The 21,847-nt window shown below is 56.0% G+C and overlaps 7 protein-coding genes across 7 annotated transcripts; 4 read left to right on the top strand and 3 right to left on the bottom strand.

The window, feature by feature from the left end:
* Positions 1-636: 636 nt before the first annotated feature.
* Positions 637-1,581, top strand: F5144DRAFT_22685 (uncharacterized protein). Its single transcript, XM_066783177.1, has one exon. It carries the CDS (start codon positions 871-873, stop codon positions 1,495-1,497), a length of 627 nt encoding a protein of 208 aa, XP_066648086.1. The 5' UTR covers positions 637-870; the 3' UTR covers positions 1,498-1,581.
* Positions 1,582-4,872: 3,291 nt separating this feature from the next.
* On the bottom strand, positions 4,873-6,212 carry F5144DRAFT_478985 (uncharacterized protein; the record flags this gene model as incomplete). Its single annotated transcript, XM_066785130.1, has 2 exons — positions 4,873-6,035; positions 6,185-6,212. 2 exons carry the CDS (start codon positions 6,210-6,212, stop codon positions 4,873-4,875), a joined length of 1,191 nt encoding a protein of 396 aa, XP_066648085.1.
* Positions 6,213-6,360: 148 nt separating this feature from the next.
* F5144DRAFT_22275 (uncharacterized protein) lies at positions 6,361-7,484 on the bottom strand. The gene has a single exon (XM_066783150.1). The coding sequence runs from the start codon at positions 7,305-7,307 to the stop codon at positions 6,630-6,632; it is 678 nt and encodes a 225-aa protein (XP_066648084.1). The 5' UTR covers positions 7,308-7,484; the 3' UTR covers positions 6,361-6,629.
* Positions 7,485-11,135: 3,651 nt separating this feature from the next.
* F5144DRAFT_478945 (chitin synthase 1) lies at positions 11,136-14,062 on the top strand (the record flags this gene model as incomplete). Its single annotated transcript, XM_066785129.1, has 4 exons — positions 11,136-11,210; positions 11,288-12,412; positions 12,474-13,856; positions 13,925-14,062. 4 exons carry the CDS (start codon positions 11,136-11,138, stop codon positions 14,060-14,062), a joined length of 2,721 nt encoding a protein of 906 aa, XP_066648083.1.
* Positions 14,063-14,697: 635 nt separating this feature from the next.
* F5144DRAFT_22330 (uncharacterized protein) lies at positions 14,698-16,075 on the top strand. Its single transcript, XM_066783153.1, has 2 exons — positions 14,698-15,030; positions 15,127-16,075. Exons 1-2 carry the CDS (start codon positions 15,001-15,003, stop codon positions 15,922-15,924), a joined length of 828 nt encoding a protein of 275 aa, XP_066648082.1. The 5' UTR covers positions 14,698-15,000; the 3' UTR covers positions 15,925-16,075.
* Positions 16,076-16,384: 309 nt separating this feature from the next.
* On the bottom strand, positions 16,385-16,824 carry F5144DRAFT_597312 (uncharacterized protein; the record flags this gene model as incomplete). The annotated part of the gene is made up of 2 exons (XM_066790864.1): positions 16,385-16,495; positions 16,663-16,824. The coding sequence occupies 2 exons, from the start codon at positions 16,822-16,824 to the stop codon at positions 16,385-16,387; spliced, it is 273 nt and encodes a 90-aa protein (XP_066648081.1).
* A 542-nt stretch (positions 16,825-17,366) lies between these two features.
* Positions 17,367-21,133, top strand: F5144DRAFT_588431 (uncharacterized protein; the record flags this gene model as incomplete). The annotated part of the gene is made up of 9 exons (XM_066789927.1): positions 17,367-17,433; positions 17,790-17,902; positions 17,971-18,117; positions 18,443-18,604; positions 18,701-18,869; positions 19,739-19,780; positions 19,817-19,912; positions 19,963-20,309; positions 20,378-21,133. The coding sequence occupies 9 exons, from the start codon at positions 17,367-17,369 to the stop codon at positions 21,131-21,133; spliced, it is 1,899 nt and encodes a 632-aa protein (XP_066648080.1).
* Positions 21,134-21,847: the final 714 nt, after the last annotated feature.

The raw sequence follows: 21,847 nt of genomic DNA, 5'->3' as shown, positions 1-21,847 counted from the left end.
ATGATTTGGAATTTGGAATTTGGAATTGCCTGGCTGGCTTGTCTCACCGCCCAGGGTAGTGAGTTAGTTAGTGCCGTCTCCCCCCGTTTCGTTTCGTGCCTCCTTTTCTCTCCCCCTTGGCAAAGGATCTGTCTGTCTGTCTAACTATCTGTCTGTTTGATGAACTGAAGTTGGGATTAACTCTGTTACTAACTAGCTGGCTGTGCGTGTCTCGGATGCTTGGGAGAAACGAAACCGAACCGAAAGACAATCCAAGTGAACTGCCGGACGCCACATGGTAGGTTTTGGGTATGGATGCGCGGGATGGGCAAGATGGGCAAGATGCTCGGTCCCGAGGGAGCGGTCTGGTGGGTTGCCTTTTTGCTTAACTAACTCATTCTCCCGCAGCATTACCATTGACATGTGAGGGACGTTGGTGGTGTTGTGTGTTGTTTGCACAACTCCCAACGTGAGGTTGCGGTCACCCCCCACCCCCACGACGTCGTGGGATATGTGGGAGTTATGATAACGAAAGCCAAGAGCCTCCCCCGTCGTTCTTCGGGCCGTCTGCTCGGGGATGTTCGGCGCGGTCAGGGGAGGAGAGGACCGAGTTACCTATCTCGTGCCCTTGTGCCCCTGTGACGAGACCGGAGCCTGCTCCTTGAGCAGATTGTCCAAGCCTGGGCAGGGACGTGACAGATATGTAACGATGTCTTATTAGTGCGAGATTGGGGGGCAGTGGCGTGATAGTTTATCATCAAGCATCCGCCCAGCCCATCACTCCCCCACGTGCCGTTCCATTGGCGCGTCTAGGGGTTACGAATCCGAACAGTCGGATTTCCGTGGGGTCGGGGTTGACCGCCCGCCGCCGTGTCAAGTTCCAATGTGACGATGCGTGCTGTCCGGATTGGGATATTTCCCAAAACGTCAAAGTCGTCACTTCGGGGACTTTGGGGGGGCGCTTCCAGCTGTTCCTTCATCACCGTCCTTCCGAACCTGGTTAAACCGCCCAGTCTTTGGCCCTTGTCCATCTTCGAAGAGGTCGATCTGCGGCGGGTCGGCGGTTTTCACCGGAGCTCAGTCCGTTCGAGCGGGCGCTCGTGCTGCTGGTGGACGGTAGGTGGATGGGGGTTGAGCATGATTAACCGTCCCCTCCTCACCTCGGCCCTGCCCTGCCCTGCCCTGCTCTGCATTGCCCTCCCTTGCCTGCCGCCGGCTTCGAATTGGGCTTGTTCTTGGTTCCGGTTCGTCCCCGCCGCTCGGGGATGTCTTAGCGATGCATGTGCATGCAAGAATAGGGTTTGGCTTGCGAGGGTCACGGCAGTTGCGAACAGGGGAGATCGCTGCAATGTGTTTAAGGTTTGTCTCTTACGTGTGCCGGTAGGATCGTTTGGGTGCGGGCCGCTACTCGTCGGGAGGAGAGGGGAGTCACGTTTGAGGGAGGGTTGCTCATGGCCAAAATATGCACGACTTGGCTATCACACCTTTCCCAACCTAAGGAGGAAGAGGACTGGTTGAGTGGTTGAGATGTCAAAGCGGGAAAGCTACGTGCTGCATGGCTGCAGTCCGCCTGTTGATCAGATATTCACCGATCGGCAGCTAAGTTTGCTAAGCCAAATTGCACGACAACGAAGAAAGCTTGCTGGCTGAGGTATCGTGACCAAGTCTGAGGTCTCCGTCAACCCGATGACAGAGGTCAGCATACCTCTACAACTCAGTGGGGAATGGAAAGTACTGTGTGGTGGAAAAGGTTGTCAGCCTCGACATCAAGAGCAAATACCGCCACCACCCTTCCCGTTGAGTTACAGAGCCAGGGCTAACCTAACCGTTAGACTGCGTACTGCTCCCGCCAATGAAGAAGTGTCCCGGTAACACAATTAGTTACTGCCGGTCGTGCTGATCGAAGCACCATACCCATGTAGGACCTCCAGTAGCTGGGTCCGGGCTCCCACTCACGGTCCCAAACACACGGAGCTAGCTCCGCTGAGAAGCAAGTGGCGGGCTATCACCACCCTACCTGGCCACTCAACGCTCGTCCCAATGGGGAGGTTAACTAACTAGCGGATACCGCTAGGTTGGTATTGGGAGTCCACCCATGGCTCGGACTCCGCGTGGGTTGCGCAAATCGACAGGCCGTTACGCTGACAACCTCTCACCTCATCTGCTCCGTGTCAGGACTTGATACTTCGGGGATCCTTGAGGAAGTAGCGTGTTTCTTAGGTTGCTATACAAGCCAACAATGAGTCTAATGTCCTCTATGTCCAAGCCCAACAATCTCGATCAGGATCAGTGTAGATACTCGGGTAAGCAACGTTGCGAGTTACTGCTGGGATGCATTTTTAGTGTTACTAGTATCGTACGATTCCAGTCCAAGAGGGGCATGGGTGCAGTAACCGATCAAGAAGCCGGTGGCCTCGCCTGACCGGTTACTCCTTTTGCAATTTGACAATTATGCGTGGCCAGGCACACAAGTGTGGCAGTGGCGTGAGCTGTGCTGATCATTTATACTCTATCTGGTGACGCTCCCGACCAGCCAAACCCATCAATGTGCCATCGACAGCGCAGAAATACCCCTCGAGACCACAGTCAAGATGGCTATCTCTGGATGCCATCTAATGTTAGCCCCTCCATGGTTTGACGTGTTCTTATCGGCCCAGTTGTCAATGTGGAATGACGGGTTGACAAGCAAGAGGAACACATGTAACCCAATTTCGCTCGCCAACATGCTCTGAGGGCGGTGGAAAATTACAATTGGTGGCCTGTCGTTGTAGAATCTCTAGCGGACACTACTTTGTGAATGTACTGGAATGTCTAGGGACGTGACGACGGTATTTGTTGCTCTATGAGCGGCGTCATCCCGGGCTGTTAGGAACAACAAGATTAATCACGGCGCCTTTTGACTGGAGTTGAGGTTCTTGTCAGTGTTATAATGCTAGTTAGCTTTGACACTGTTGCTGATGCTTGGTATTACGCTCAGATCTTGTTTATGATCATACATCCTGTAGATAGATATCAGAAAAGTCGACCCTTCCCTGTCCAGAGAGCATCTGAGTGGTTCATTGTTGGGGTTCTAGTTTTGCCGTAACATAGAAAAAGTCAACTGGTATACCAGACGGATTGATACACGGGTTGCTCTTGACCTTACTTGGGGGGATTAGAATTCCTTGGATTTTTAAGTTGCCGTGGGTCTAGTATCTGCCGACCATGGTGTTTGTCTGTGTTGTGGTCCTCGACTCTCAGATACTCGTAGAAACAAGCGTGCTTATCAAGCATGATGTGCCATATTGTTGTTTGGCAATAGTCGAACGTGTCGGTACGATGAAGGAGTTAGAGCCGGAAATCCAAGTTATCTTTAGTTCCTGGAGTCTGATGATAAAAGTCCGGGAACTCGCCGTGGGTGGCTACCCACGTATGACAAAGGCACTGTTGGAAAGTCAAGCAATAGACACGGACCCCGATTTGTACCGAAGCTGGGTAGCTCATGAAGCGAGGCCAGTTTACCGGTTGTCCGCCCTTTATAAGAGGAGTCTATGAAACTGGCAACCCTGTCCCCGACTTCCCCCTTGAGGAGCGAGTCCCAAAACACAGCTAGCCTTGTTATATAGCACAAGTGTTGCACATGAGCCTCAAACAACCTCCCACTACCCGGAGCTTATCCGCCAGACACCCCGACCCGTAAGGTAGGTCCCAACCTAGCACCATCAACGACGGGCCTTTTCCCTTCGCAAACAAGCCCCGTCCGCCCGTCTCACTAGGTCAGCACCAGCCCACCACCAGCCTACTGCCAGCCCACCAGCCCCCTTCTATCCGCACCTGGGCAGGTAGCCAGCCATACACAGCCAGGCCCAAAACCCGAACTACCCATCCACCCACACGCACACACACACGCACACGCACACACACACACACACAGAGAGAGAGAACATATCTCGAACATGGTCCGAGTACCCGAACCCTCTCCCCTCCGAACCCCAATCCACAGCTCCTACATAGATACCCCGAGCCCAGCCTACCCCAAGCCCACCACGCGACACCCACGCAGCCAGCTCACCCCCCTTCACTCCCCCATCCCCCGACTCAGGGGCCAGCTCACGCAGCAGCAGCACGCTGACACGTCGACACGTTGGCAGTTAGCCGCGTGGGCACGCCGTGCCGCGAGGCGGCATTGCATGGCATGTGCCCTGTGCCCTGTGCCCTGTGCCTGTTGGTTGGGTGGCAGTTGCACACGCACACTCACACCATACACCGCACACACCCACACAAAGCCCAGCCCTACGGGGTGACAGGAGCCGCGCCGCGAGACAACATCGTGAAGGGAAGGCGGCCGAGTCAACATACTGAGAGGGAAGCGGCCGGATCGTACGATACGGCGCCAACGATGGTAATATGAAGCCGACGAAAGGAATAGGTTCAGCACGCTGAAAGTAAAAGGAAGAAGGGTGGGGGAGACAAGCAAGGTCGTTTTGTTCCATTGGCATCCAATACAATACAGTAATCTGGCATGCGCTATATACTGGCTTTCCTCAGCCCTCCGCCCACCGGCCGTGATATCACATCCCATCACCAAACAAGCCAACTCGCTTCATCCACCCAGGAGTCTCGTAGCCGAGTTACTCCGGTATCTCATTCCATAACCTGAATCCCCGAACCGCACCGTAGAGACATAGGAAATAAGCCCACGGTCCTAAATAAGTCGGACGGGCGCCGTTCTAACCAAATCCTGAATAACAACACGAAAGGTAGTGGTTGTATAAAGTGTTCGTCGCATCACATCGCAAAATAAACCGCCCGTTCCCAAAACCCCCAAAACCGAAACCAAAAAAAAAGGGCCCGCTGATAGAAGGGAATATATGGCCGCAAAAAAAGAATATCGACAACGGAATCTAGCATCTTTCATGACGTAGCATGCTCGTCACCGAACGGACTCCTCTCCCGCCCTTTGGGAGGAAGGGTCGAGTCTCGTTGTGACGCCCGCCTTGTGGCCTCCTCGATCACAGCGCTCAGGGTCGTGGTGCTGTGCGAGGCGGATTTGGGCGGATCCGAGAACGGGCTCTGATCCGAGGCGGGAGAGTCGACAATCAGGGTGGGGGCTGACGAGTCGCGGATGGTGGACCCCGATGCCGTCGGAGACGTGTCGGAGTTGGCGTCGGAAGCCGATTTTGGCGGCCTGTTGGCGCCCACTTTCTTGACACTCCCCACGCGAACGACCATGGCGCGGGCTGGGGTGGCGGTAGCAGTGCTGGCGTTGTTGAGGAAGGTCGAGCCGACGCTGAAGGTGCTGTTCGCGGGACTTGGGGGCCGCGGCATCAGGTTGTACTTCTCGTAGTCGACGGCCGGGACGGGTGGGGTCGAGCTGCCAGTTGAGTTGCCGGAGTGGGCCGACTTCACGCTAACCATGGCCGGCTTTGCCCGCATGCCGGTCTGGGCGGGAGCAACGACAACGGCGCTCTTGCCATAGATAGTGGACGCCACACTAGACCGCGGGGCGTATGAGGTACGGGCGTAGGAAGTGCGGTCGGAGAAGGCCGACAGTCCGGAGTAGGTGGAATCGCGCAAATCGCCGGGAACAAAGAAGTGTTGGTCCTCGGTGCTGGCGGGGGTGCCGGCCTGGGAGACGCCGACGGGGAGGGGCGGGACAGGAGGGACGAGGACCGTCGGGGACGCGGTCGCGCGGTTGGTGACGCCCGGGATGTAGGCGATCTGGATGATGTTCGAGGCGCGAGTGAGAACCGTCGAGGCGATGGAGTGGGTGGTATGTGTCGAGGCGCGGTGGTCTCGTCGTTGAGCGAACGTCTTCTCTCCCTCCATGCCTTGATCCTGCCCGTCGTCCCATGGCTCCATGATGGTTGGTTGCCTCCGCGTCCTGACACAAAACCTCCAGACCAGATACGTGATGATGGCGAGGGCTGCGAGGCCGCCTATTACTCCACCAGCAATTGCGCCGACGTTGGTCGAGCGATCGCTACCGACGTTGTCCCCCCCAGATGTCGGTTCAACAGGAACGCAAGTGGCGCGGGCGCAGGACTCATAGCCCATGGGGTAAATAAACTGGCATTCTGTCACACCCAGTTCGCAATCCGGACATACGAGTTCCTTAGTTTTGTCGCACATCACGGTACCGCCTGCCCGCTTGTCGAGGTTGAGGGCCGCTGCCGTTACGTTAGCTACATGATTCCGAATCCCCAGCTGCCGGGGTTCACCATACCATAGGCCGGCTTCAATGTGGCAGACATGGCGGCGGGGTGCTTCTCAAAGAAGCCTAGAGTTGATAGTGACTACTGTGCCAGTGTTTGTTGGCCTAGATGCGGATCCTTGGTGAAGCCTGGACCATCCACTCGTGTCGATCAGTCGACGTAATGCCAGGAACGGCAGGGTTCCAGAAAGGGCGTAATGTTAACTGTGGCGAGAGATCTCGGATCGAATGAAGTTGGGACGAAGTTAGGCGTTTGTGATACGAAGAGGAAGATCGAATGGATTGAATCGTGGGCGTAGCGTAGTGGAGTGCAGCGATGGCGTCGGGTGGTCGAAGAAAATCAGGGGAAGGAATTCAATCAATCCGTGACCGGGAAGCGAGTGACATGAGACTAGCTCGAAAGAATGAAGCAGCTAAGGGATGGTCAAGTCCATGAATCAAACTGGATCAAACTGAATCAAAAACCCAAAATCCAGAAAAAATCACCAGAACCACATCGGATGACCCTCCTCGAATTGACGGTAGAGGCGATTTGTGTTGAGACCGGAGATGGAGGTCGACGTGGACGGCGATAGGTGAGCCTTTGCTGGTGAGAGCGGGAAAGCCGGAGGAACGTGTCAGCGGGCTGCCGTTCAACTTTGAGAGAAAGGCCGCGGCCTGGGTCTCCGCTTAGCTTCATTTGCGGAAGGGGCCACTGGGGGAGGGCAGAGCCACACTGAAGGGGGGACCCACAACTGTATTGGCGAAACAAGTTGGAGGGCCAGGGCGGGCTCTCATTCGCTCGATCACCGGAGCCTGGCGTTCCTAGAATTCCCTTTCGTGGCACGGCTGCGGCCGGGACTGCCAATTTCCCCTCTTCTTTGCACTCTCTTGGGAAATCCCACCTCGCAATCTGCCAATGGCCATGCGTGCCATTCGATGATCTCGTGCAATGTTTGGCCTCATTGAATCGTCCAGTTCGAGATGATCGCCTTCGAGATTGAAAGTTATTGAGGAAGGCCTTGTTTTCCTCACCCGCTCTGCATGATTTAATTCCGGCACTGCAATGGAGGGAAGCGATCACTCTCGGGGCCCCCAACTCCCAACGGGAAGCTGGTGCCGCAGTCAGCTCGCGCGCAGCAACACATCCAGACATGCAGACTAACAACCACCTATATATAGGTGCGTATTCTGCAGTTGGTGACTAGTTTCCCACATCGTATGCGCCTACACAGCAGTTGAAATTCTCCATTGAAGAGAACTCATGAATTGCAGCCCTGAGGCCGTCCCCCACGTGCTTACATGCCATCAAAGGGTTGCTTGTTCCTGATCTCAACTCGGCGTCCGATCTGTCCGCAGATCACATCGAGGATCAACAAGGCGCTTGTGCCTGCTTGGCGCTGACTGCCGTTTATAGGGCAGTCAGGCTGTGGCGGCGTTTCTGTTAACCTTCCAGGTTCTAGGCCTTCCCAGGGCACAGTTCCTTTCTGGCTGGGCGAAAGGCGTGTGGATGGTGAGATCAGTCTGGGACCGGCCCATCGGGAAACACTCGGGAGTCAGATATGCCGGACTGAGCCTCCGGATCCAACCCGCAGGACCGTACCTTTTGATATGGCTGTCAATGACCTCTTGTCGACCATTCGTCACCACTATGCTTAAACCGAATGCCTTGATTCAGACCGAGTGATGTTGGCCAACTTGTCCTGCCAAGCTGGAGAAGCGGCTATTTCCGCAAGTTGGCCAGAACCCTACCAATCTGAGAGACGGCCTCGATTATCAAGAAACCAGAGCAATCTACCAAGTTACTCTCTTCCAAGTTCTCAGGGTTAACATGCAGGCAAGATTCAGCCTGATCCGACTACACTTCGGCTCGAGATTCAAAACTTCTAGCTGTGTCCCAGATACAATAGTTAGTTCGCGTGCCATACATGTAGGACAAGAATTGTGATGACGGACCTCGAGAGGATTGAGCCCTCAGCCCTGCGGAAAAAATGGCCCTTACAGACGGGAGCACTGCCGCGTCTGACTTAGCAAACACTTGTCCCTCAAGTTCTTACCGCTGGGAAAAAAAAGTACGGTGCATATTAGGCGGTCTGGTGAAGGAGATGGACCCCGGCGCCAAATGCGACCTGATCCTTCATTGCTCACTCAGTCAGCAACAGCAATATCCCGAGATTCTAACGGTTGGCAGGGCGCATGCTGCTCGGACTTCAACGGCGATTTACCACATACCACAGTAGAGTCCACAGCCGGGGTATTCTGCGAGCCATCTTCACAGCCGGGAGGCGGATATCAAAACTACCTATGTATATACCGGGAGTTCTAGCGTTCCGGACGGCGAAGTGCAACCGTACTACGGCGGCCGGGACTGCGCCCTCGGCCGGCCGGTGTGGCCAGGCCAACGGGGCTTGCAGGTCGGAGATGTCCCCGGAAAACGCAGGCTTCGTGCACGTCGTGTTTGTGGGCAATGTTTGGCTGCGTCGCACAGCAGTGCAGTGTCCGGAGACGCGACACGCGACAGTAACGGGCACTGTGGAAACCGCATAAACGGGTCACACCAACAACTCACTCCTCCACCCAACAAGCGCGTGGAAGATGGATGGCGCAGGCAAACGGCCGGTGCTGGCGCTGACGCACCTAACCCAGCTCGATCCCCATGTTACCCATAATTCCATTGGCTGAGGATGCGGCGTTGGGAGAAGGGAAGAAAGCTCTCGTTCGTGAAGAGCAACCCCTCCTTTCATGCTGGTCACAGCGGCAACAACGCGCGTTTGCTCTTCAGGCCCCGCCCCACAACAGTACCAACACACGGACGGAACACCACGCCAACAGGACAAAGAAAGCCCAAAAGATGTCGCTGACATTGGCAACCCGTCGGGTGTTGGGTGCGAGGTCCCCACAGTTGCCAAAGAGAAGATGGAAATCCTACCCTGTCTTGGCGGTCGACCCTGAACGTTTATCTATTTTTGTCGTTTCCATTTCCTTCACAAGGGAATGCTGGGCGGGGACCCGCCCCTCTGTGCGGCCTGCTACGTCGTCAACCTCGTAAAAAACCACCGACTTCTTTTGTGATGGGGTAGAGGTGGGGAGGGGGGAAGCACCGTTAACGTTGCATACGTGGAGGGCTCGTATGCACTGCAAAGTATAGGAGGTGAAAGAAAGTAACGCTGTATCGTTTCTGATGCGAAGGAGAGATTTCCTGCTTTTTTTTTCGTGTCGCATGTGGCGAAAGGCGGGATGGCACGTCAATACCGGCGCCGGCTCTTTTTGCCGCGCGGGTCGCAACAGAGGCGCGTCATCATCCATCGTTGTCTTGCAGTGTTGCAGCAAGCTTGGGAGAAGCTAAGACATGGCACCATGGCATATTTTGCCTCTAGTGCCGTTTGCTGAGAACGAGTTGGAAAGGGGGGCCTTATGACAGGTTTTATGACCGACATGTCTCAAAGGGTCTGATGGAGTCAACCTGGCGCGGTGACAGAAACGAAACGGGCAGGTGTGGGTTGTTTCAGGCTTCAAAACCCAGAGTCTGAACACCGAGGAAATGCCGTTGTGGCAGCTCTTTGTAGAAGCCCATCACCACGCAAAAATCCCCAGCGGCTTTGGTGCTCTGCTCTCGCTGCCTGGGGCAACGGAATGGCGGTCGGGCTTTTGCACCCTAAAAAAACGAATGGCGATGATCTTCCGAACGGGCTGGAGGCGAAACGCACAGTGTCCGCAAGGCGGGTGGGTTGGGAGGACTGCATGTGCACGAAAAAGGAGAGACACGGCCCCTGAGACAGTGAGGCAAGTGAATGCCCGACACGAAGAGATCTATCTCTTTGTAAGACAGCATGGAAGGAATTGCAAAGCGCAGAAATACTCGTGTGTTTAAAAGGCATGTCAAGATTACGATCCCGAGTAGACAAAGCGACAGATTAGTTTGCTGACTGCCCCTTTTTGCACACGACAGCAATGGAGACAACTGAAACCGTGAAACACTTCTGAAAAAGAAGAAATGACGGGAGAGTTGGAGCGGCTGGCGGGCAGTGCTTGGCGGTCAGGGGTCGCCGGGACTGGCAGTCTTGGGCTGGGCCTCCTCCCCCTCAGACAAAATAAGCCAGACCACAGGTATACTTGTAGATGCCGACGAAAGCCCAAAGTCTAGAGGGAGGTAGTTTTTACTTTGCTGGGTTTATTTTCTATAACTTCCTCTTCTCGGTTTCATTTATCTCATTATAGTTTTTAGTTTCTTTTATCTCTTTCTATTTTCTTGATTTTCTTTCTTACTTCTTTCTCTTTCTTGATCTCCTTTCAAGCTCGGCTTTTTTTGGCCAGAGGGTCCATGCTGGGGTGTGCTGGGGCTTGACGTCGAGTGGGTCCAGATTCCGAGCCACTCGCAGCCCTCGCAGTCGCGGCCATCCTGAGCCATCCACCCCATCCCTGGGGAGAGCAAGGCAGCGCAATTCAGTGGGGCCTTGATCCGGATCCCTGGCGCTCAGCCACAAGCCTGGCTGCTTCGCCAACTTCATAATACAGACGGGGGGCCTCTCCTGAGCTTTTCGAAACCCAGTTTTTGGGTTGATCTCCTTGATCATCGCTTTTGCAAAATTAACTATTATCGTCGCTGGCTGGCCATTTCATCGGGAACTGTTGATTCCTGATTCGGTCCATCCTCCTGCGACCCTAAACTAACGGCGACCTTTCCTGTGCCGCATGACCTTGTTGGCCTGGAATTGGGTATCAGCACCGAAAAAAAAACACACAAACACCTGCAATAGGCACCGCTACCTGGTCGCCAGCTGACCCGACTTTTCTCGTTTTCAGCTTTTCCTGCCTTGCTTCCCAACCGACCAACAACACACCACGACCTTGATCGTGTTTGGTGTTTTGGTGATTGCAACCGCTTGCGATTTGCTTCGAAGAATCCGTTTGGCGTTGTTACTAGTTACTAGCTTGCGGCGGTTGACCGACATCCACTCGCCTTGAAGCGAGCAGCTTTGCAACCATGGCATACCACGGAGGCCGGGGAGACGGCTACGAGGGCCACCCGATGCAGGATCTCCCAGCACATCACGGCCAGGTGCGTTCCTGACTTGATGAACCTTCGATGTGTGTGTGTGGAAATGGGATCATGACCCCTAACTTGCGAGTTCACAGCACGACGATGAATCGCAGGCCGCACTCCTCAACCAGAACCAGGCGTACGACCAGGATCGCCTGGGCGCCCACACTCCCCCAGTCCGCCCTGTCTCGGCATACAGCTTGACAGAGTCGTACGCTCCGAATGCGCAGACAACACGCATCGGCGTCACCCCTCCTCCTCCCGGCGGCGGCCCAGAATATGGCGGTGGACCGGGCTACCCCCAGTCGCAGTTCTCCGCCGACCCGGCCTACAGGATGTCCTCGGTAGATACAGACGAGAGCTGGGTTGCCCGCCAGCAACCCAACGCCGCGCCCACCGGCGGTCTCAAGCGCTACGCGACCAGGAAGGTCAAGCTCGTTCAGGGTTCCGTCCTGAGCATCGACTATCCCGTCCCCAGTGCCATCCGGAATGCCGTCCAGCCTCGCTACCGCGACGAGGAGGGTAACAACGAGGAGTTCTTGAAGATGCGCTACACAGCTGCCACCTGCGACCCCAACGACTTCACTCTCAAGAATGGTTACGATTTGCGTCCCCGCATGTACAACCGGCATACGGAGCTCCTCATCGCCATCACCTACTACAACGAAGACAAGGTCCTGCTGTCGAGAACGCTGCACGGTGTCATGCAGAACATCAGGGACATTGTGAACCTGAAGAAGTCGTCTTTCTGGAACCGTGGCGGCCCTGCCTGGCAGAAGATCGTCGTGTGCTTGGTCTTCGACGGTATTGAGAAGGTGGACAAGAACGTGCTGGACGTGCTAGCCACGATCGGTATCTACCAGGACGGTGTGGTCAAGAAGGATGTCGACGGAAACGATACGGTCGCGCATATTTTCGAGTACACGACCCAGCTCTCCGTCACGCCGAACCAGCAGCTCATCCGTCCCTCGGACGACGGGCCGAACACGCTACCCCCCGTGCAGTTCATTTTCTGCCTCAAGCAGGCAAACAGCAAGAAGATCAACTCGCATCGCTGGCTGTTCAACGCTTTCGGCCGCATCCTGAACCCCGAAGTCTGCATCCTGCTCGATGCCGGTACCAAGCCGAGCCCCAAGTCGCTGCTCGCCCTCTGGGAGGGTTTCTACAACGACAAGGATCTCGGTGGTGCTTGCGGTGAAATTCACGCTATGTTGGGCAAGGTCAGTTCCATTCCCTTTTCTAGGATTCACCAGTGGCCGTGGCTAACATTTGAGACCACAGGGAGGCAAGAAACTCATCAACCCGTTGGTGGCCGTGCAGAACTTCGAGTACAAGATCTCCAACATTCTGGACAAGCCTCTGGAGAGCGCTTTCGGTTACGTCAGTGTGTTGCCCGGTGCTTTCTCGGCCTACCGTTTCCGAGCCATTATGGGCCGCCCGCTCGAGCAATATTTCCACGGTGATCACACGCTGTCTAAGATTTTGGGCAAGAAGGGTATCGAGGGCATGAACATTTTCAAGAAGAACATGTTCTTGGCCGAAGATCGTATTCTCTGCTTCGAGCTGGTCGCCAAGGCGGGCCAGAAGTGGCATCTGAGCTACATCAAGGCCGCCAAGGGCGAGACAGACGTGCCCGAAGGCGCTCCCGAGTTCATCTCCCAGCGTCGTCGTTGGCTGAACGGTTCCTTCGCCGCCAGCTTGTACTCCCTCATGCATTTCGGGCGTATGTACAAGAGCGGTCACAACATCCTGCGCATGTTCTTCCTGCACATCCAGCTCATCTACAACATTCTCAACGTCATCTTCACCTGGTTTTCGCTCTCTTCGTACTGGCTCACAACCACCGTCATCATGGACCTCGTCGGCACCCCGGTTCCCGCTTCGAGTAGTACCTCGGAGCACCACGCCTGGCCCTTTGGCGATTCTGCAACCCCCTTCATCAACGCGGTTCTTCAGTACATCTACCTGGCATTCGTTATCCTGCAGTTTATTCTCGCCTTGGGTAACCGGCCGAAGGGTTCCAAGTGGACATACATCACTTCGTACATCGTTTTCGCCATCATCCAGGCCTACATTATCGTCCTCTCGGTGTACCTCGTGGCCCAAGCCTTCGCGACCCCGCTGAGCGAGCAGATCCAGCTGGACAGCGCCTCGAACGCGCTCGAATCGCTGTTTGGTGGCTCGAGCGCGGCCGGTGTCATCCTGCTCGCGCTCATCACCATCTACGGTCTCTACTTCCTGGCCTCGTTCATGTACCTCGACCCGTGGCACATGTTCCACTCGTTCCCGTACTACATGTTGCTCATGTCGACCTATATCAACGTCCTCATGGTATACGCGTTCAACAACTGGCACGATGTCTCGTGGGGTACTAAGGGCTCCGACAAGAACGATGCGCTACCGTCGGCCCAGGTTACCAAGGGCGAGAAGGACGAGGTGGTCGTGGAGGAAATCGAGAAGCCGCAGGAAGATATCGATCAGATGTTTGAGCAGACGGTCCGCCGCGCCCTCGCTCCTTACAAGGAGGACGAGAAGCCCGAGCCCAAGGATCTCGAGGACTCGTACAAGTCCTTCAGAACCATGCTCGTCGTCTCGTGGCTGTTCTCGAACTGCTTGCTCGCGGTCGTCATCACCAGTGACAACTTCAACTCGTTCGGCATTGGCGTAAGCACCCCCCTCTGCCTCTTCCCCAAACCCACACTGAATCAACGAATACTGACTTTGACTCGCAGCAAACCGCCACTGCGCGTACCGCTTGGTTCTTCAAGTTCCTGCTGTTCGCCACGGCCGGCCTCTCCCTCGTCCGCTTCATCGGCTTCCTGTGGTTCCTCGGCAGGACCGGTATCATGTGCTGCTTCGCCCGCCGTTAAAAAGGGGGTCATTCCGCCAAAGGAAGAGAAGCAGCCTTTGTATATCAACAAGCGCCGGCTTTTGCTTCCCTACTCTCCCAGCTCGGCAATCTGTTGCGATCTAGACCTTGGCTTTGATCTAAGAAAAAGCGGACGAGCGTAGGAAATCCCATGACTTTTTCATTGGCAGGCGAATTCCCCGAAATTGTCGTTGGCTGGCTTTTGTTTTCCTTGTCCTTGTTCTGCCCTGCTGGTATCGGCTGCTGTGTTGGGATATTGTGCGTGTGAGGACATAAAATTGGGCATCTACTGGGGGCGTTGTTTTTTCAGCTCCTCTGCCGTTGTTTGGCTGTTGAGATGTTGGGGCAAAGGGCTTGTTTTGGTTTTGGGTGCTTAGAGGTTGCCTAGGGTTAGTAATGAGACCGTAATATGGCTGAGATGGGATCTTGTCTTGAGGGTGATGTGATGTGTGTGGGTTGTGAGGTTATTGAAGACTGTCAAGGGCGAATGTTTACAAGTACATACAGGGTGTGCCTGCTTCTTCGCACAGCTTAGCTAGGAGCTCCACCTCTGTGCTGGAGATACCCAAGGGCAAGGGAAGCTGCAAGTTGAGGATATCACACTCCCCACTTCTCCATGAAACTGTTGTCGTGGGTCCAGTTGTCGGCAGTGAAACTGGTTCTGGACCACGCTTGACGGATGCACAATTCTTGTCTGGGCCAATAGAAAGGTTCCATTCTGCTCCTCCCCGGAGCTTGGCACCACTGCCAGTCGGTCCGGACTCAGTTGCCTCGGCTCGGCTTCCGGGCTCTCAACAGCCGGCATCGTATCTCAACTCAACAACAACTCAACTCAACTCAGCTCGACCACAACACCGGGAATCGAACCCTTTAAAGTTTATACGCATTGGAGTTCAACCTCAATCTCTACAGCAACCAGTCCACAATCCCACCCTCAAAATGGATATTCAATCCCTCTTCTCCGTCAAGGTAACCTACCTAACCACTCCCCCCAGCCTCCTTATATCTCCCACTCCCACTCACTCACAACCCAACCAACCCCCGACTTACTAACCCCACCCCCAGGACAAAGTCGTCCTCGTCACCGGCGGCGCCAAAGGCGTCGGGCGCATGATCTCGGAAGCCTTCGTGCGCAACGGCGCACGCGTGTACATCGCCTCGCGCGACGCGGCCGCCTGCCACTCCGCCTGCGCCGAGCTCAACGCGCTTCCGGACGAAAGCAGCACCGGCACGGCGATCCCCTTACCGGCCGATCTCTCCTCCCTCGCCGAGTGCGAGCGCCTGGCCGCCGCCCTCGCCGCCCGCGAGCCCCGCCTGCACGTGCTCGTCAACAACTCCGGCGCCACCTGGGGCGAGGCCTACGACAGCTACCCGGACGCGGCGTGGACGAAGCTGATGACCCTCAACGTGCAGCGCGTGTTTGCCCTCACGCGGCTGCTCACCCCACTCCTCGAATCCCCCCCCTCGCAGAAAAGCAAAAACCACCACACCGCAACGGACGACCCCGGCCGGGTAATCCACATCGGCTCGATCGACGCGCTGCGCGTGCCGCTGCTCCCGACCTTCGCGTACAGCGCGAGCAAGGCGGCGCTGCACCACCTGAGCCGGCACCTGGCGGTGGAATTGGGGCCGCGCGGGGTGACGAGCAACACGCTGGCGTGCGGGCCGTTCCCGAGCAAGATGATGGCGGCGACGCTGCGCAATTTTGGGGAGGAGATCAAGGGCGCGAATCCGCTGGGAAGGATTGGCTTGCCGGAGGATGTGGGCGGGGCGTGTCTGTTTTTGGCGAGTAGGGCGGGGGCGTTTGTGAATGGCGCGACGGTGGCGTTGGATGGGGGGGTGTCATTGATGAGTAAGATTTGAGGTTTGTTGCTGTTTGAGGGGGTAGTGGTGGGATGGCTGTGTTAAGTTTATAATGGGAGTGGGAGGGTGTTTGTGAGGACGGGGGGTTAGTTGTACAGGAGATGCATGCCCGGTTATAGAGGGCGGTGGGTGGTTATAACGCTGTATTATGATCCTAGCGTGTTGCTTAACTATCGACTAATCGACTACCGACCACGGTGTGATGTTCAAATCAGAGCCTTCCTCAGGGAAAGCCCACCATCCAGGCTTGTGTCCTGAAATGGATGAAAGAAAATGAAATATAAAACAACCGATTACCCCGATGGTGAGCCTCCCTCCGTTGTCCCTAGACCCTAAGAAACTCCTGATGCCGTCCGAAAATGCCCCCTTGATTACGCCGGCCCCCTTGAGGGCAATAAAATCCAATCCTCCTCGATCAACCCAACCCAGTCGCCCTGTCCATGCACCTGATGATCCATGTCTAGACCAAGGTATCCAACCGCTCGCTGCTCCGTCGCTGTTTCCCTTCTCCGCCGTATCTTGCGGTTCCCTTGTCTTTTGCTGGCGCCACAAAGGCCAACAACATCTTGTTCTATGCCGCTCTTGTGTAAATTCGAGAATATGTCAATGTCGACACTGGCCTTCGGGCCTCGGTGGTCGAAGCGGGGGGTTGACGGGGTCGAGAGCATGGCCGCGGCGGATGGATGCGCAAGGCTCTGTCTATTTCAGCCCGACACTCTCAAAGTCTCGCATCAGTACCGCCATTTGCGCCCGCTTCGCCGCCTCGGCCACGAGGGTGAAGTCTTTTAGGAACACGTCGGTTGACGCCGTCTTGACGGGTTTCGGCGCCGGTGGCACAATCTTGCTGGTGGGTGATTGCTGCGTCGAAGACATGCTGCTTGATGTGGACCGGGTATCCATTTTGGTAGTGACTGGTGGACGAAATCTATGGCTAGGTTCTCTCTTTGAATCGATGGGGGCGAAGTTGTCGAGCCTGAGCAGACGATAACGACAGAATGAGCGAGAGTGGAGGAGAACGAGGGGTTATGGCGAAGTCGCAAGGACCGAAGACGCAAGTTGCAAGGACGTAAGCCCTTCTGGGATACCGACTTCTCGGCAGACACAACGACTCGCCCGGGCGCTTTGTCTCTCTCGACGGGACGGAAGACAGACCGGCTGCTGTATCACCACCGGCGCAATATCTCCCAAGAGAAGAAAACGGGTGGATGGCAACCCTTCGAACCGCACAGTGAAGCGGCGCCTTTTGTGTTTCGGTACCTAGGAGGAGGTGCAGCACCCTATCATGCGCAGCCGTCCAGATAAAGGTCTGACTCGGCGACTCGAATGGAGGCCTGAGCCGATCTCAAGTTCACACGGGACGCAGACGCAAGCAAGCCGGCTGAATAGGGTTGGGGCCCAATATACAGCAATTTGGTCCGCGAGCGGGACACTGCAGACGCGAGATGCAAACTTTGGTTGTGCAGACGGCAACCGTCTTCCCACCTAGCTACTTGCCGGCGATGGCGCTGGGTGCGTCCTGCAAAAGACCCAAACCGGTGAGCGGTGCGGTTACAGTGACGATCGATAAGAGGCAATGACTTGAGACGCGGGAGGTGGGCCACGCAAGGCAAGATAGCGAAAGCAATATCGGGCGAGTTGTGGTGTAAAGAGGTGGTTTGCTGTGCTTCTCAACAAATGCGCTCTCCGGTTTCCCTGGCCAAGGATGCGTGCGGTGCAAGGGGCAAGGCAACTAGTTGAACGGGAAGAAAGGTGTTGGTTGTGTCGACGGACAGGCAAAGGGGGGTGAGAGGGCAGAAGGCGGGGGAAATCACACGGCCATATAAGGTGACAAAGAAAACCCTGCGGCTAGTGGGATGGATATGAAGCAGCGGCCTTTTCCCCTTTCACGCTGATCGACTTTGTCGCGCCCGGCCCTGGATCTCTGAGCGTGGAGCAGCAACTGGCGTCATTAGGTCCGCCCCTCCATTGCGCCGAGAGAGTGTAAGTGACAAAGAAATACTTCGGCCGAGTAGCCGGAAAAAGGACCGAACAACCGATCTGCCGCAGTTTTGGCTGAAGAGTGCCAAACGGTCTGGCCCCTTGAAGTACTGCCGAGTCACTAGAGAATCTGAGGTGGTGGGGTCGGCAACGCTCCCGTGGGCCCTCCTTGACCCCCACGTTGGAGGGGATGCCGTTTTCTACCAGGGGTTCATTGTTGACCGGCGCCTCATTCCTGTGGCTGGTTCATTGGAACATATTACAATCCTGCAGGGCTCAATGACTAGTGGCAGATCTCATATATCTGTGGTGCTCGGGTGATGGCAGAATGCCAGAACGACGTTATCTCATATTGCGAGAGGACGTGCAAATCCGGGAGCAGGTAATCGCGCCGATGCCGAGGCACACGCTTTCTCGGTGAGACGCTCAGCGCCGAGTAACACTCTCTTCATCAGAGCTTGTCGTGTGACCAAATTTGCGAGCTTTCTAGCCGCCGTGCTTCACATGGGATTTCAGGGCACTCTAACCCGCCCGCGGCAAGTCGACCCTGCTGCCGACCGGCTTCTCTGCGTACTCCTCCGACACGGCGGATGAGAACAACGCGGCCTGCCGGGCTCTGGACGAGGGCCCGCACCTGCCGTGGAGATCGATCGTAACCAGGTCGGCGGCGCAGGATATCTGCCAAGAATTTCCGTATGGCACGGTAGTCCTCGGAGCTTGACCAGCCGTGCGCGTGTCCTGTCCCGTGGTGGATCATTTGCTAAGTTTCGTAGCATGGCTCCAACGGTTTCTCTGGAAGCTGGAAGGATGTTCCGCGATTGATATGGCCAAGGCTAGGGCTGCGGAGCCTCAGCTCGCCTCAGCAGGGCGGTTGCTTCGGGGCGTGGAATGTCCTGGCTTCTCGGCCCCTTCGTCCGTCCCGGGAGAGAAGCAGATCTCGGCCGGGATCCAGATGGCCCCTGTCGAATGTGGTGCACCCATGGCATCGCATTTGAGGATGGCCATTTGTGGTCGAGGTCGTACGAGTGAGAAGATGTCCCTAGCCCATTCGATCGACATCCGGATAAGATGGCGACAGACTAGAATATGCGAGATTTAAACGGTCATCGCGGCCAGCCTGGGAGTCCCTAACCTCCTCCGAGACTGCGACGCACCAAGCATCGCCTGTCCTGACCGAGTGGGCCTGTCAAGCCGACCTTCCCCACTGGGTTGGCAAGGATTCGGATGGTGTTGGTTTTGGCGGCGGAAGCACTGCGGTACAATCAAGACAATCCCTTCCGAAGCATTTAGCCGTTTGAAGCCCCCGATATCGAGACAACAGCCAACGCGACGGTGGCGAAACGTCTTTTATTCGCTCCTCGGCACCTTGTTCGTTTGAGCTTGCAGCGGCCATGGGCAAAACCGGAGAAAATCGAGCAGGTTTCGGGGACTGCGGCAATGATCAGCTCTCACCTCATCTAACCAACGGATCGATCTCGTATGATGGCGCTGTGAATGGCCGGGTTCTATAGTTATGGTGTCGTCTCGTTTCGTCTCGACCGAGTTGATGTTGTTTCCCAAACGTCAATCGACGGGAGTCGGAGAAAAACCAACGTTGCTTCGGTGCCCTGCAGCCCAACTTGCCGTGCATCCAACGGTAGGCTAAAGCAATATTAGAGCCTGGTCCTGGTTGATGGTCTTGGGTGCCATTGAGCTAAGGCGAGTTGCTGTTGGTGGTTAAACTTTCAGTTATTGGTGCGGCTCTGCTGAGGGGCACTAATAGTGTGCTGTGCAATCAATCCACTAGAGCTAAAGCTCACCAAGTCCAACAAGAAACCCCGGGCATCTCTCAATTGAGATGGAAAAACTCCTAAGCTCCTTCTTGCCTTCGGTCTTTCCGGTCCTGAGTTTTAGGGCGAAAATGTGACCAAAAAAGGAAAGAGCGCTCGATCCAGTTCCGGCGGTACCTTCCGAGATCTCCGGCGAAATCTGTATGCACAGGCGGGAGAGAAGCCCCACCCCGGTCGCTGCAGTGTGCTCTCGGCGCCATCTTCGGAAGTCGATTTGCACCACACGGCGCAGAGACCGAAGACACTCCGAGAATTGGCACATTCACGACAACATTACGAAGTACCTACCTTAGCTTTGCGGAACGCAACACAGTACGGCCCTTCTCTTTCAAGTCGCCATTCTCGACCGGCATGTCATCCATACCCTCCCCTGCGTCGAGCTGGCGCAAGATGCAGATCCCCCGGCCGCTGCAGCAGCTCTTCGACCACTTTCCGTTGCAGACCTACGAGCCCAACCATCTCCCCGAAAGGTCGCAGCATCTTACTTCAAGTGACATCCCAACACTATACGTCTTCTCCACCGACTCAGACGCTCGGCTAGGCCTTCCCAGCTTCAACCCGGGCTGTCTAAAGTGGCAGGTATACGCACCCCTCCCCATCGGCTATCGTTTCCCCTTCCGCTAACATGCACATGTCCCGTCCCGTAGACCCTCCTGCGGCTCGCTAACCTCAACTTCCGCACCCTCCCGTCCACAAACCACGCCTCCCCCACCGGGTCCCTCCCCTTCCTCCTCCCGCCGCGCACCTCATCCACCACCACCGCCCCGCTCCCCATCCCCGCCAGCAACCTTCTCGCCTACGCCCAGCGCTCCCAACCCGGCACGGCCGTCACCGACCTAGACCCCGACCTGCCCCCGCGCTCCCAAGCCTACCTCTCCCTCATCAACCTCTCCCTGCGCAACGCCTGGCTCTACGCGCTGTACCTCGACCCATCCCACGCCGCCCTGCTGCAGCAGCTGTACATCCGCCCGGCCTCGTCCTCGCGCGGGGTCCGCGCCGCGCTGCTCTACCAGCTGCGCCGCGCCGCCGCCGAGCAGGTCGCCACCACCAGCGCCGGCGGCAAGATCGTCTCGGTCGCGCCGGTGACTAGTGTTGAGGGGATTGACGAGGAGGCCGTGTACCGCGAGTCGGGGGAGGCGTTGGAGGCGCTGGAGAGTTTGTTGGGGGAGAGTGGGACGGGGTGGTTCTTTGGGCGGGAGAGGCCGGGTGTGTTTGATGCGGCGTTGTTTAGTTATACGCATTTGATGATGGAGTATATGCCGGGGGAGGGTGGCTCGGCTGGGGAGGGGGAGGGGGTGGCGTTGGGGAGGATGGTGTTGGGTGCTGGGGATGGGGGGTTGGCGAGGCATAGGGAGAGGATGCTGCAAACTGCTTGGCCTGGGTGGGATGGCTATAGGAGGTAAAGAAAGGCGGGGGGCGTGGTCGGGAATGGTTGTAGCATATAATGAAGACGGTATGTGGTACATCGAGATGGATGTGTGAGTACGAGGCTGGCATAGACAAAAAAGATACCCGGAGAACGAAACCAAACACATCAACTTCACTCATTATGGATCGCTTTTCTCTCTTTATCTTTTAAATGTGATTATGTGATGGGTGATCAAGCCGCCAAAATACCGCTATCTGTCTGACAACCTAGTTGTCCTCATACGCCCAAAGCCGCCTCAACTCAAAAGAATCTCAAGACAGCGTGAGAAATGCAAGACCAGACAGAAAGCCAATGGAGCAAACAGAAGTTAACCAACCCAAACTAAACAAAGAGAATAAAAGCCGACTTTTCCTCCGCCCTTCTCCACCCCTCTCCATGTCCCCGCGCCCCCTTTCTCACTCTCCTCTTGCCCCCTCCCCCTTTCCCTCCCCCCCTCTCCCCTTTCCTCCCGCCTCTCTTCCCCCTTAACGCACCACCAACCAGAGCAAACCACAAAACCAATAACAAACACATTAGTGGAGTAGAGTGATCATCCTCTGTTTGTGCTGCATAAAACAACATGCAAAAGGCCATGACCGTAAAAGCCAGCCAGAAGTTCGAAGCCAAGAGCAAAGCAAAAGCAACAGCAGCAGCAGGCAGCTAGCAAGCCAACTTGAGTATACCAGGTACACTAAGTAATCAACCCCCC

Source organism: Chaetomium tenue (genome assembly GCF_020726465.1).
Source record: "Chaetomium tenue strain MPI-SDFR-AT-0079 chromosome Unknown F5144scaffold_1, whole genome shotgun sequence".
Lineage (NCBI taxonomy): Eukaryota > Fungi > Ascomycota > Sordariomycetes > Sordariales > Chaetomiaceae > Chaetomium > Chaetomium tenue.
This window is presented reverse-complemented; position numbering and strand designations above follow the sequence as displayed.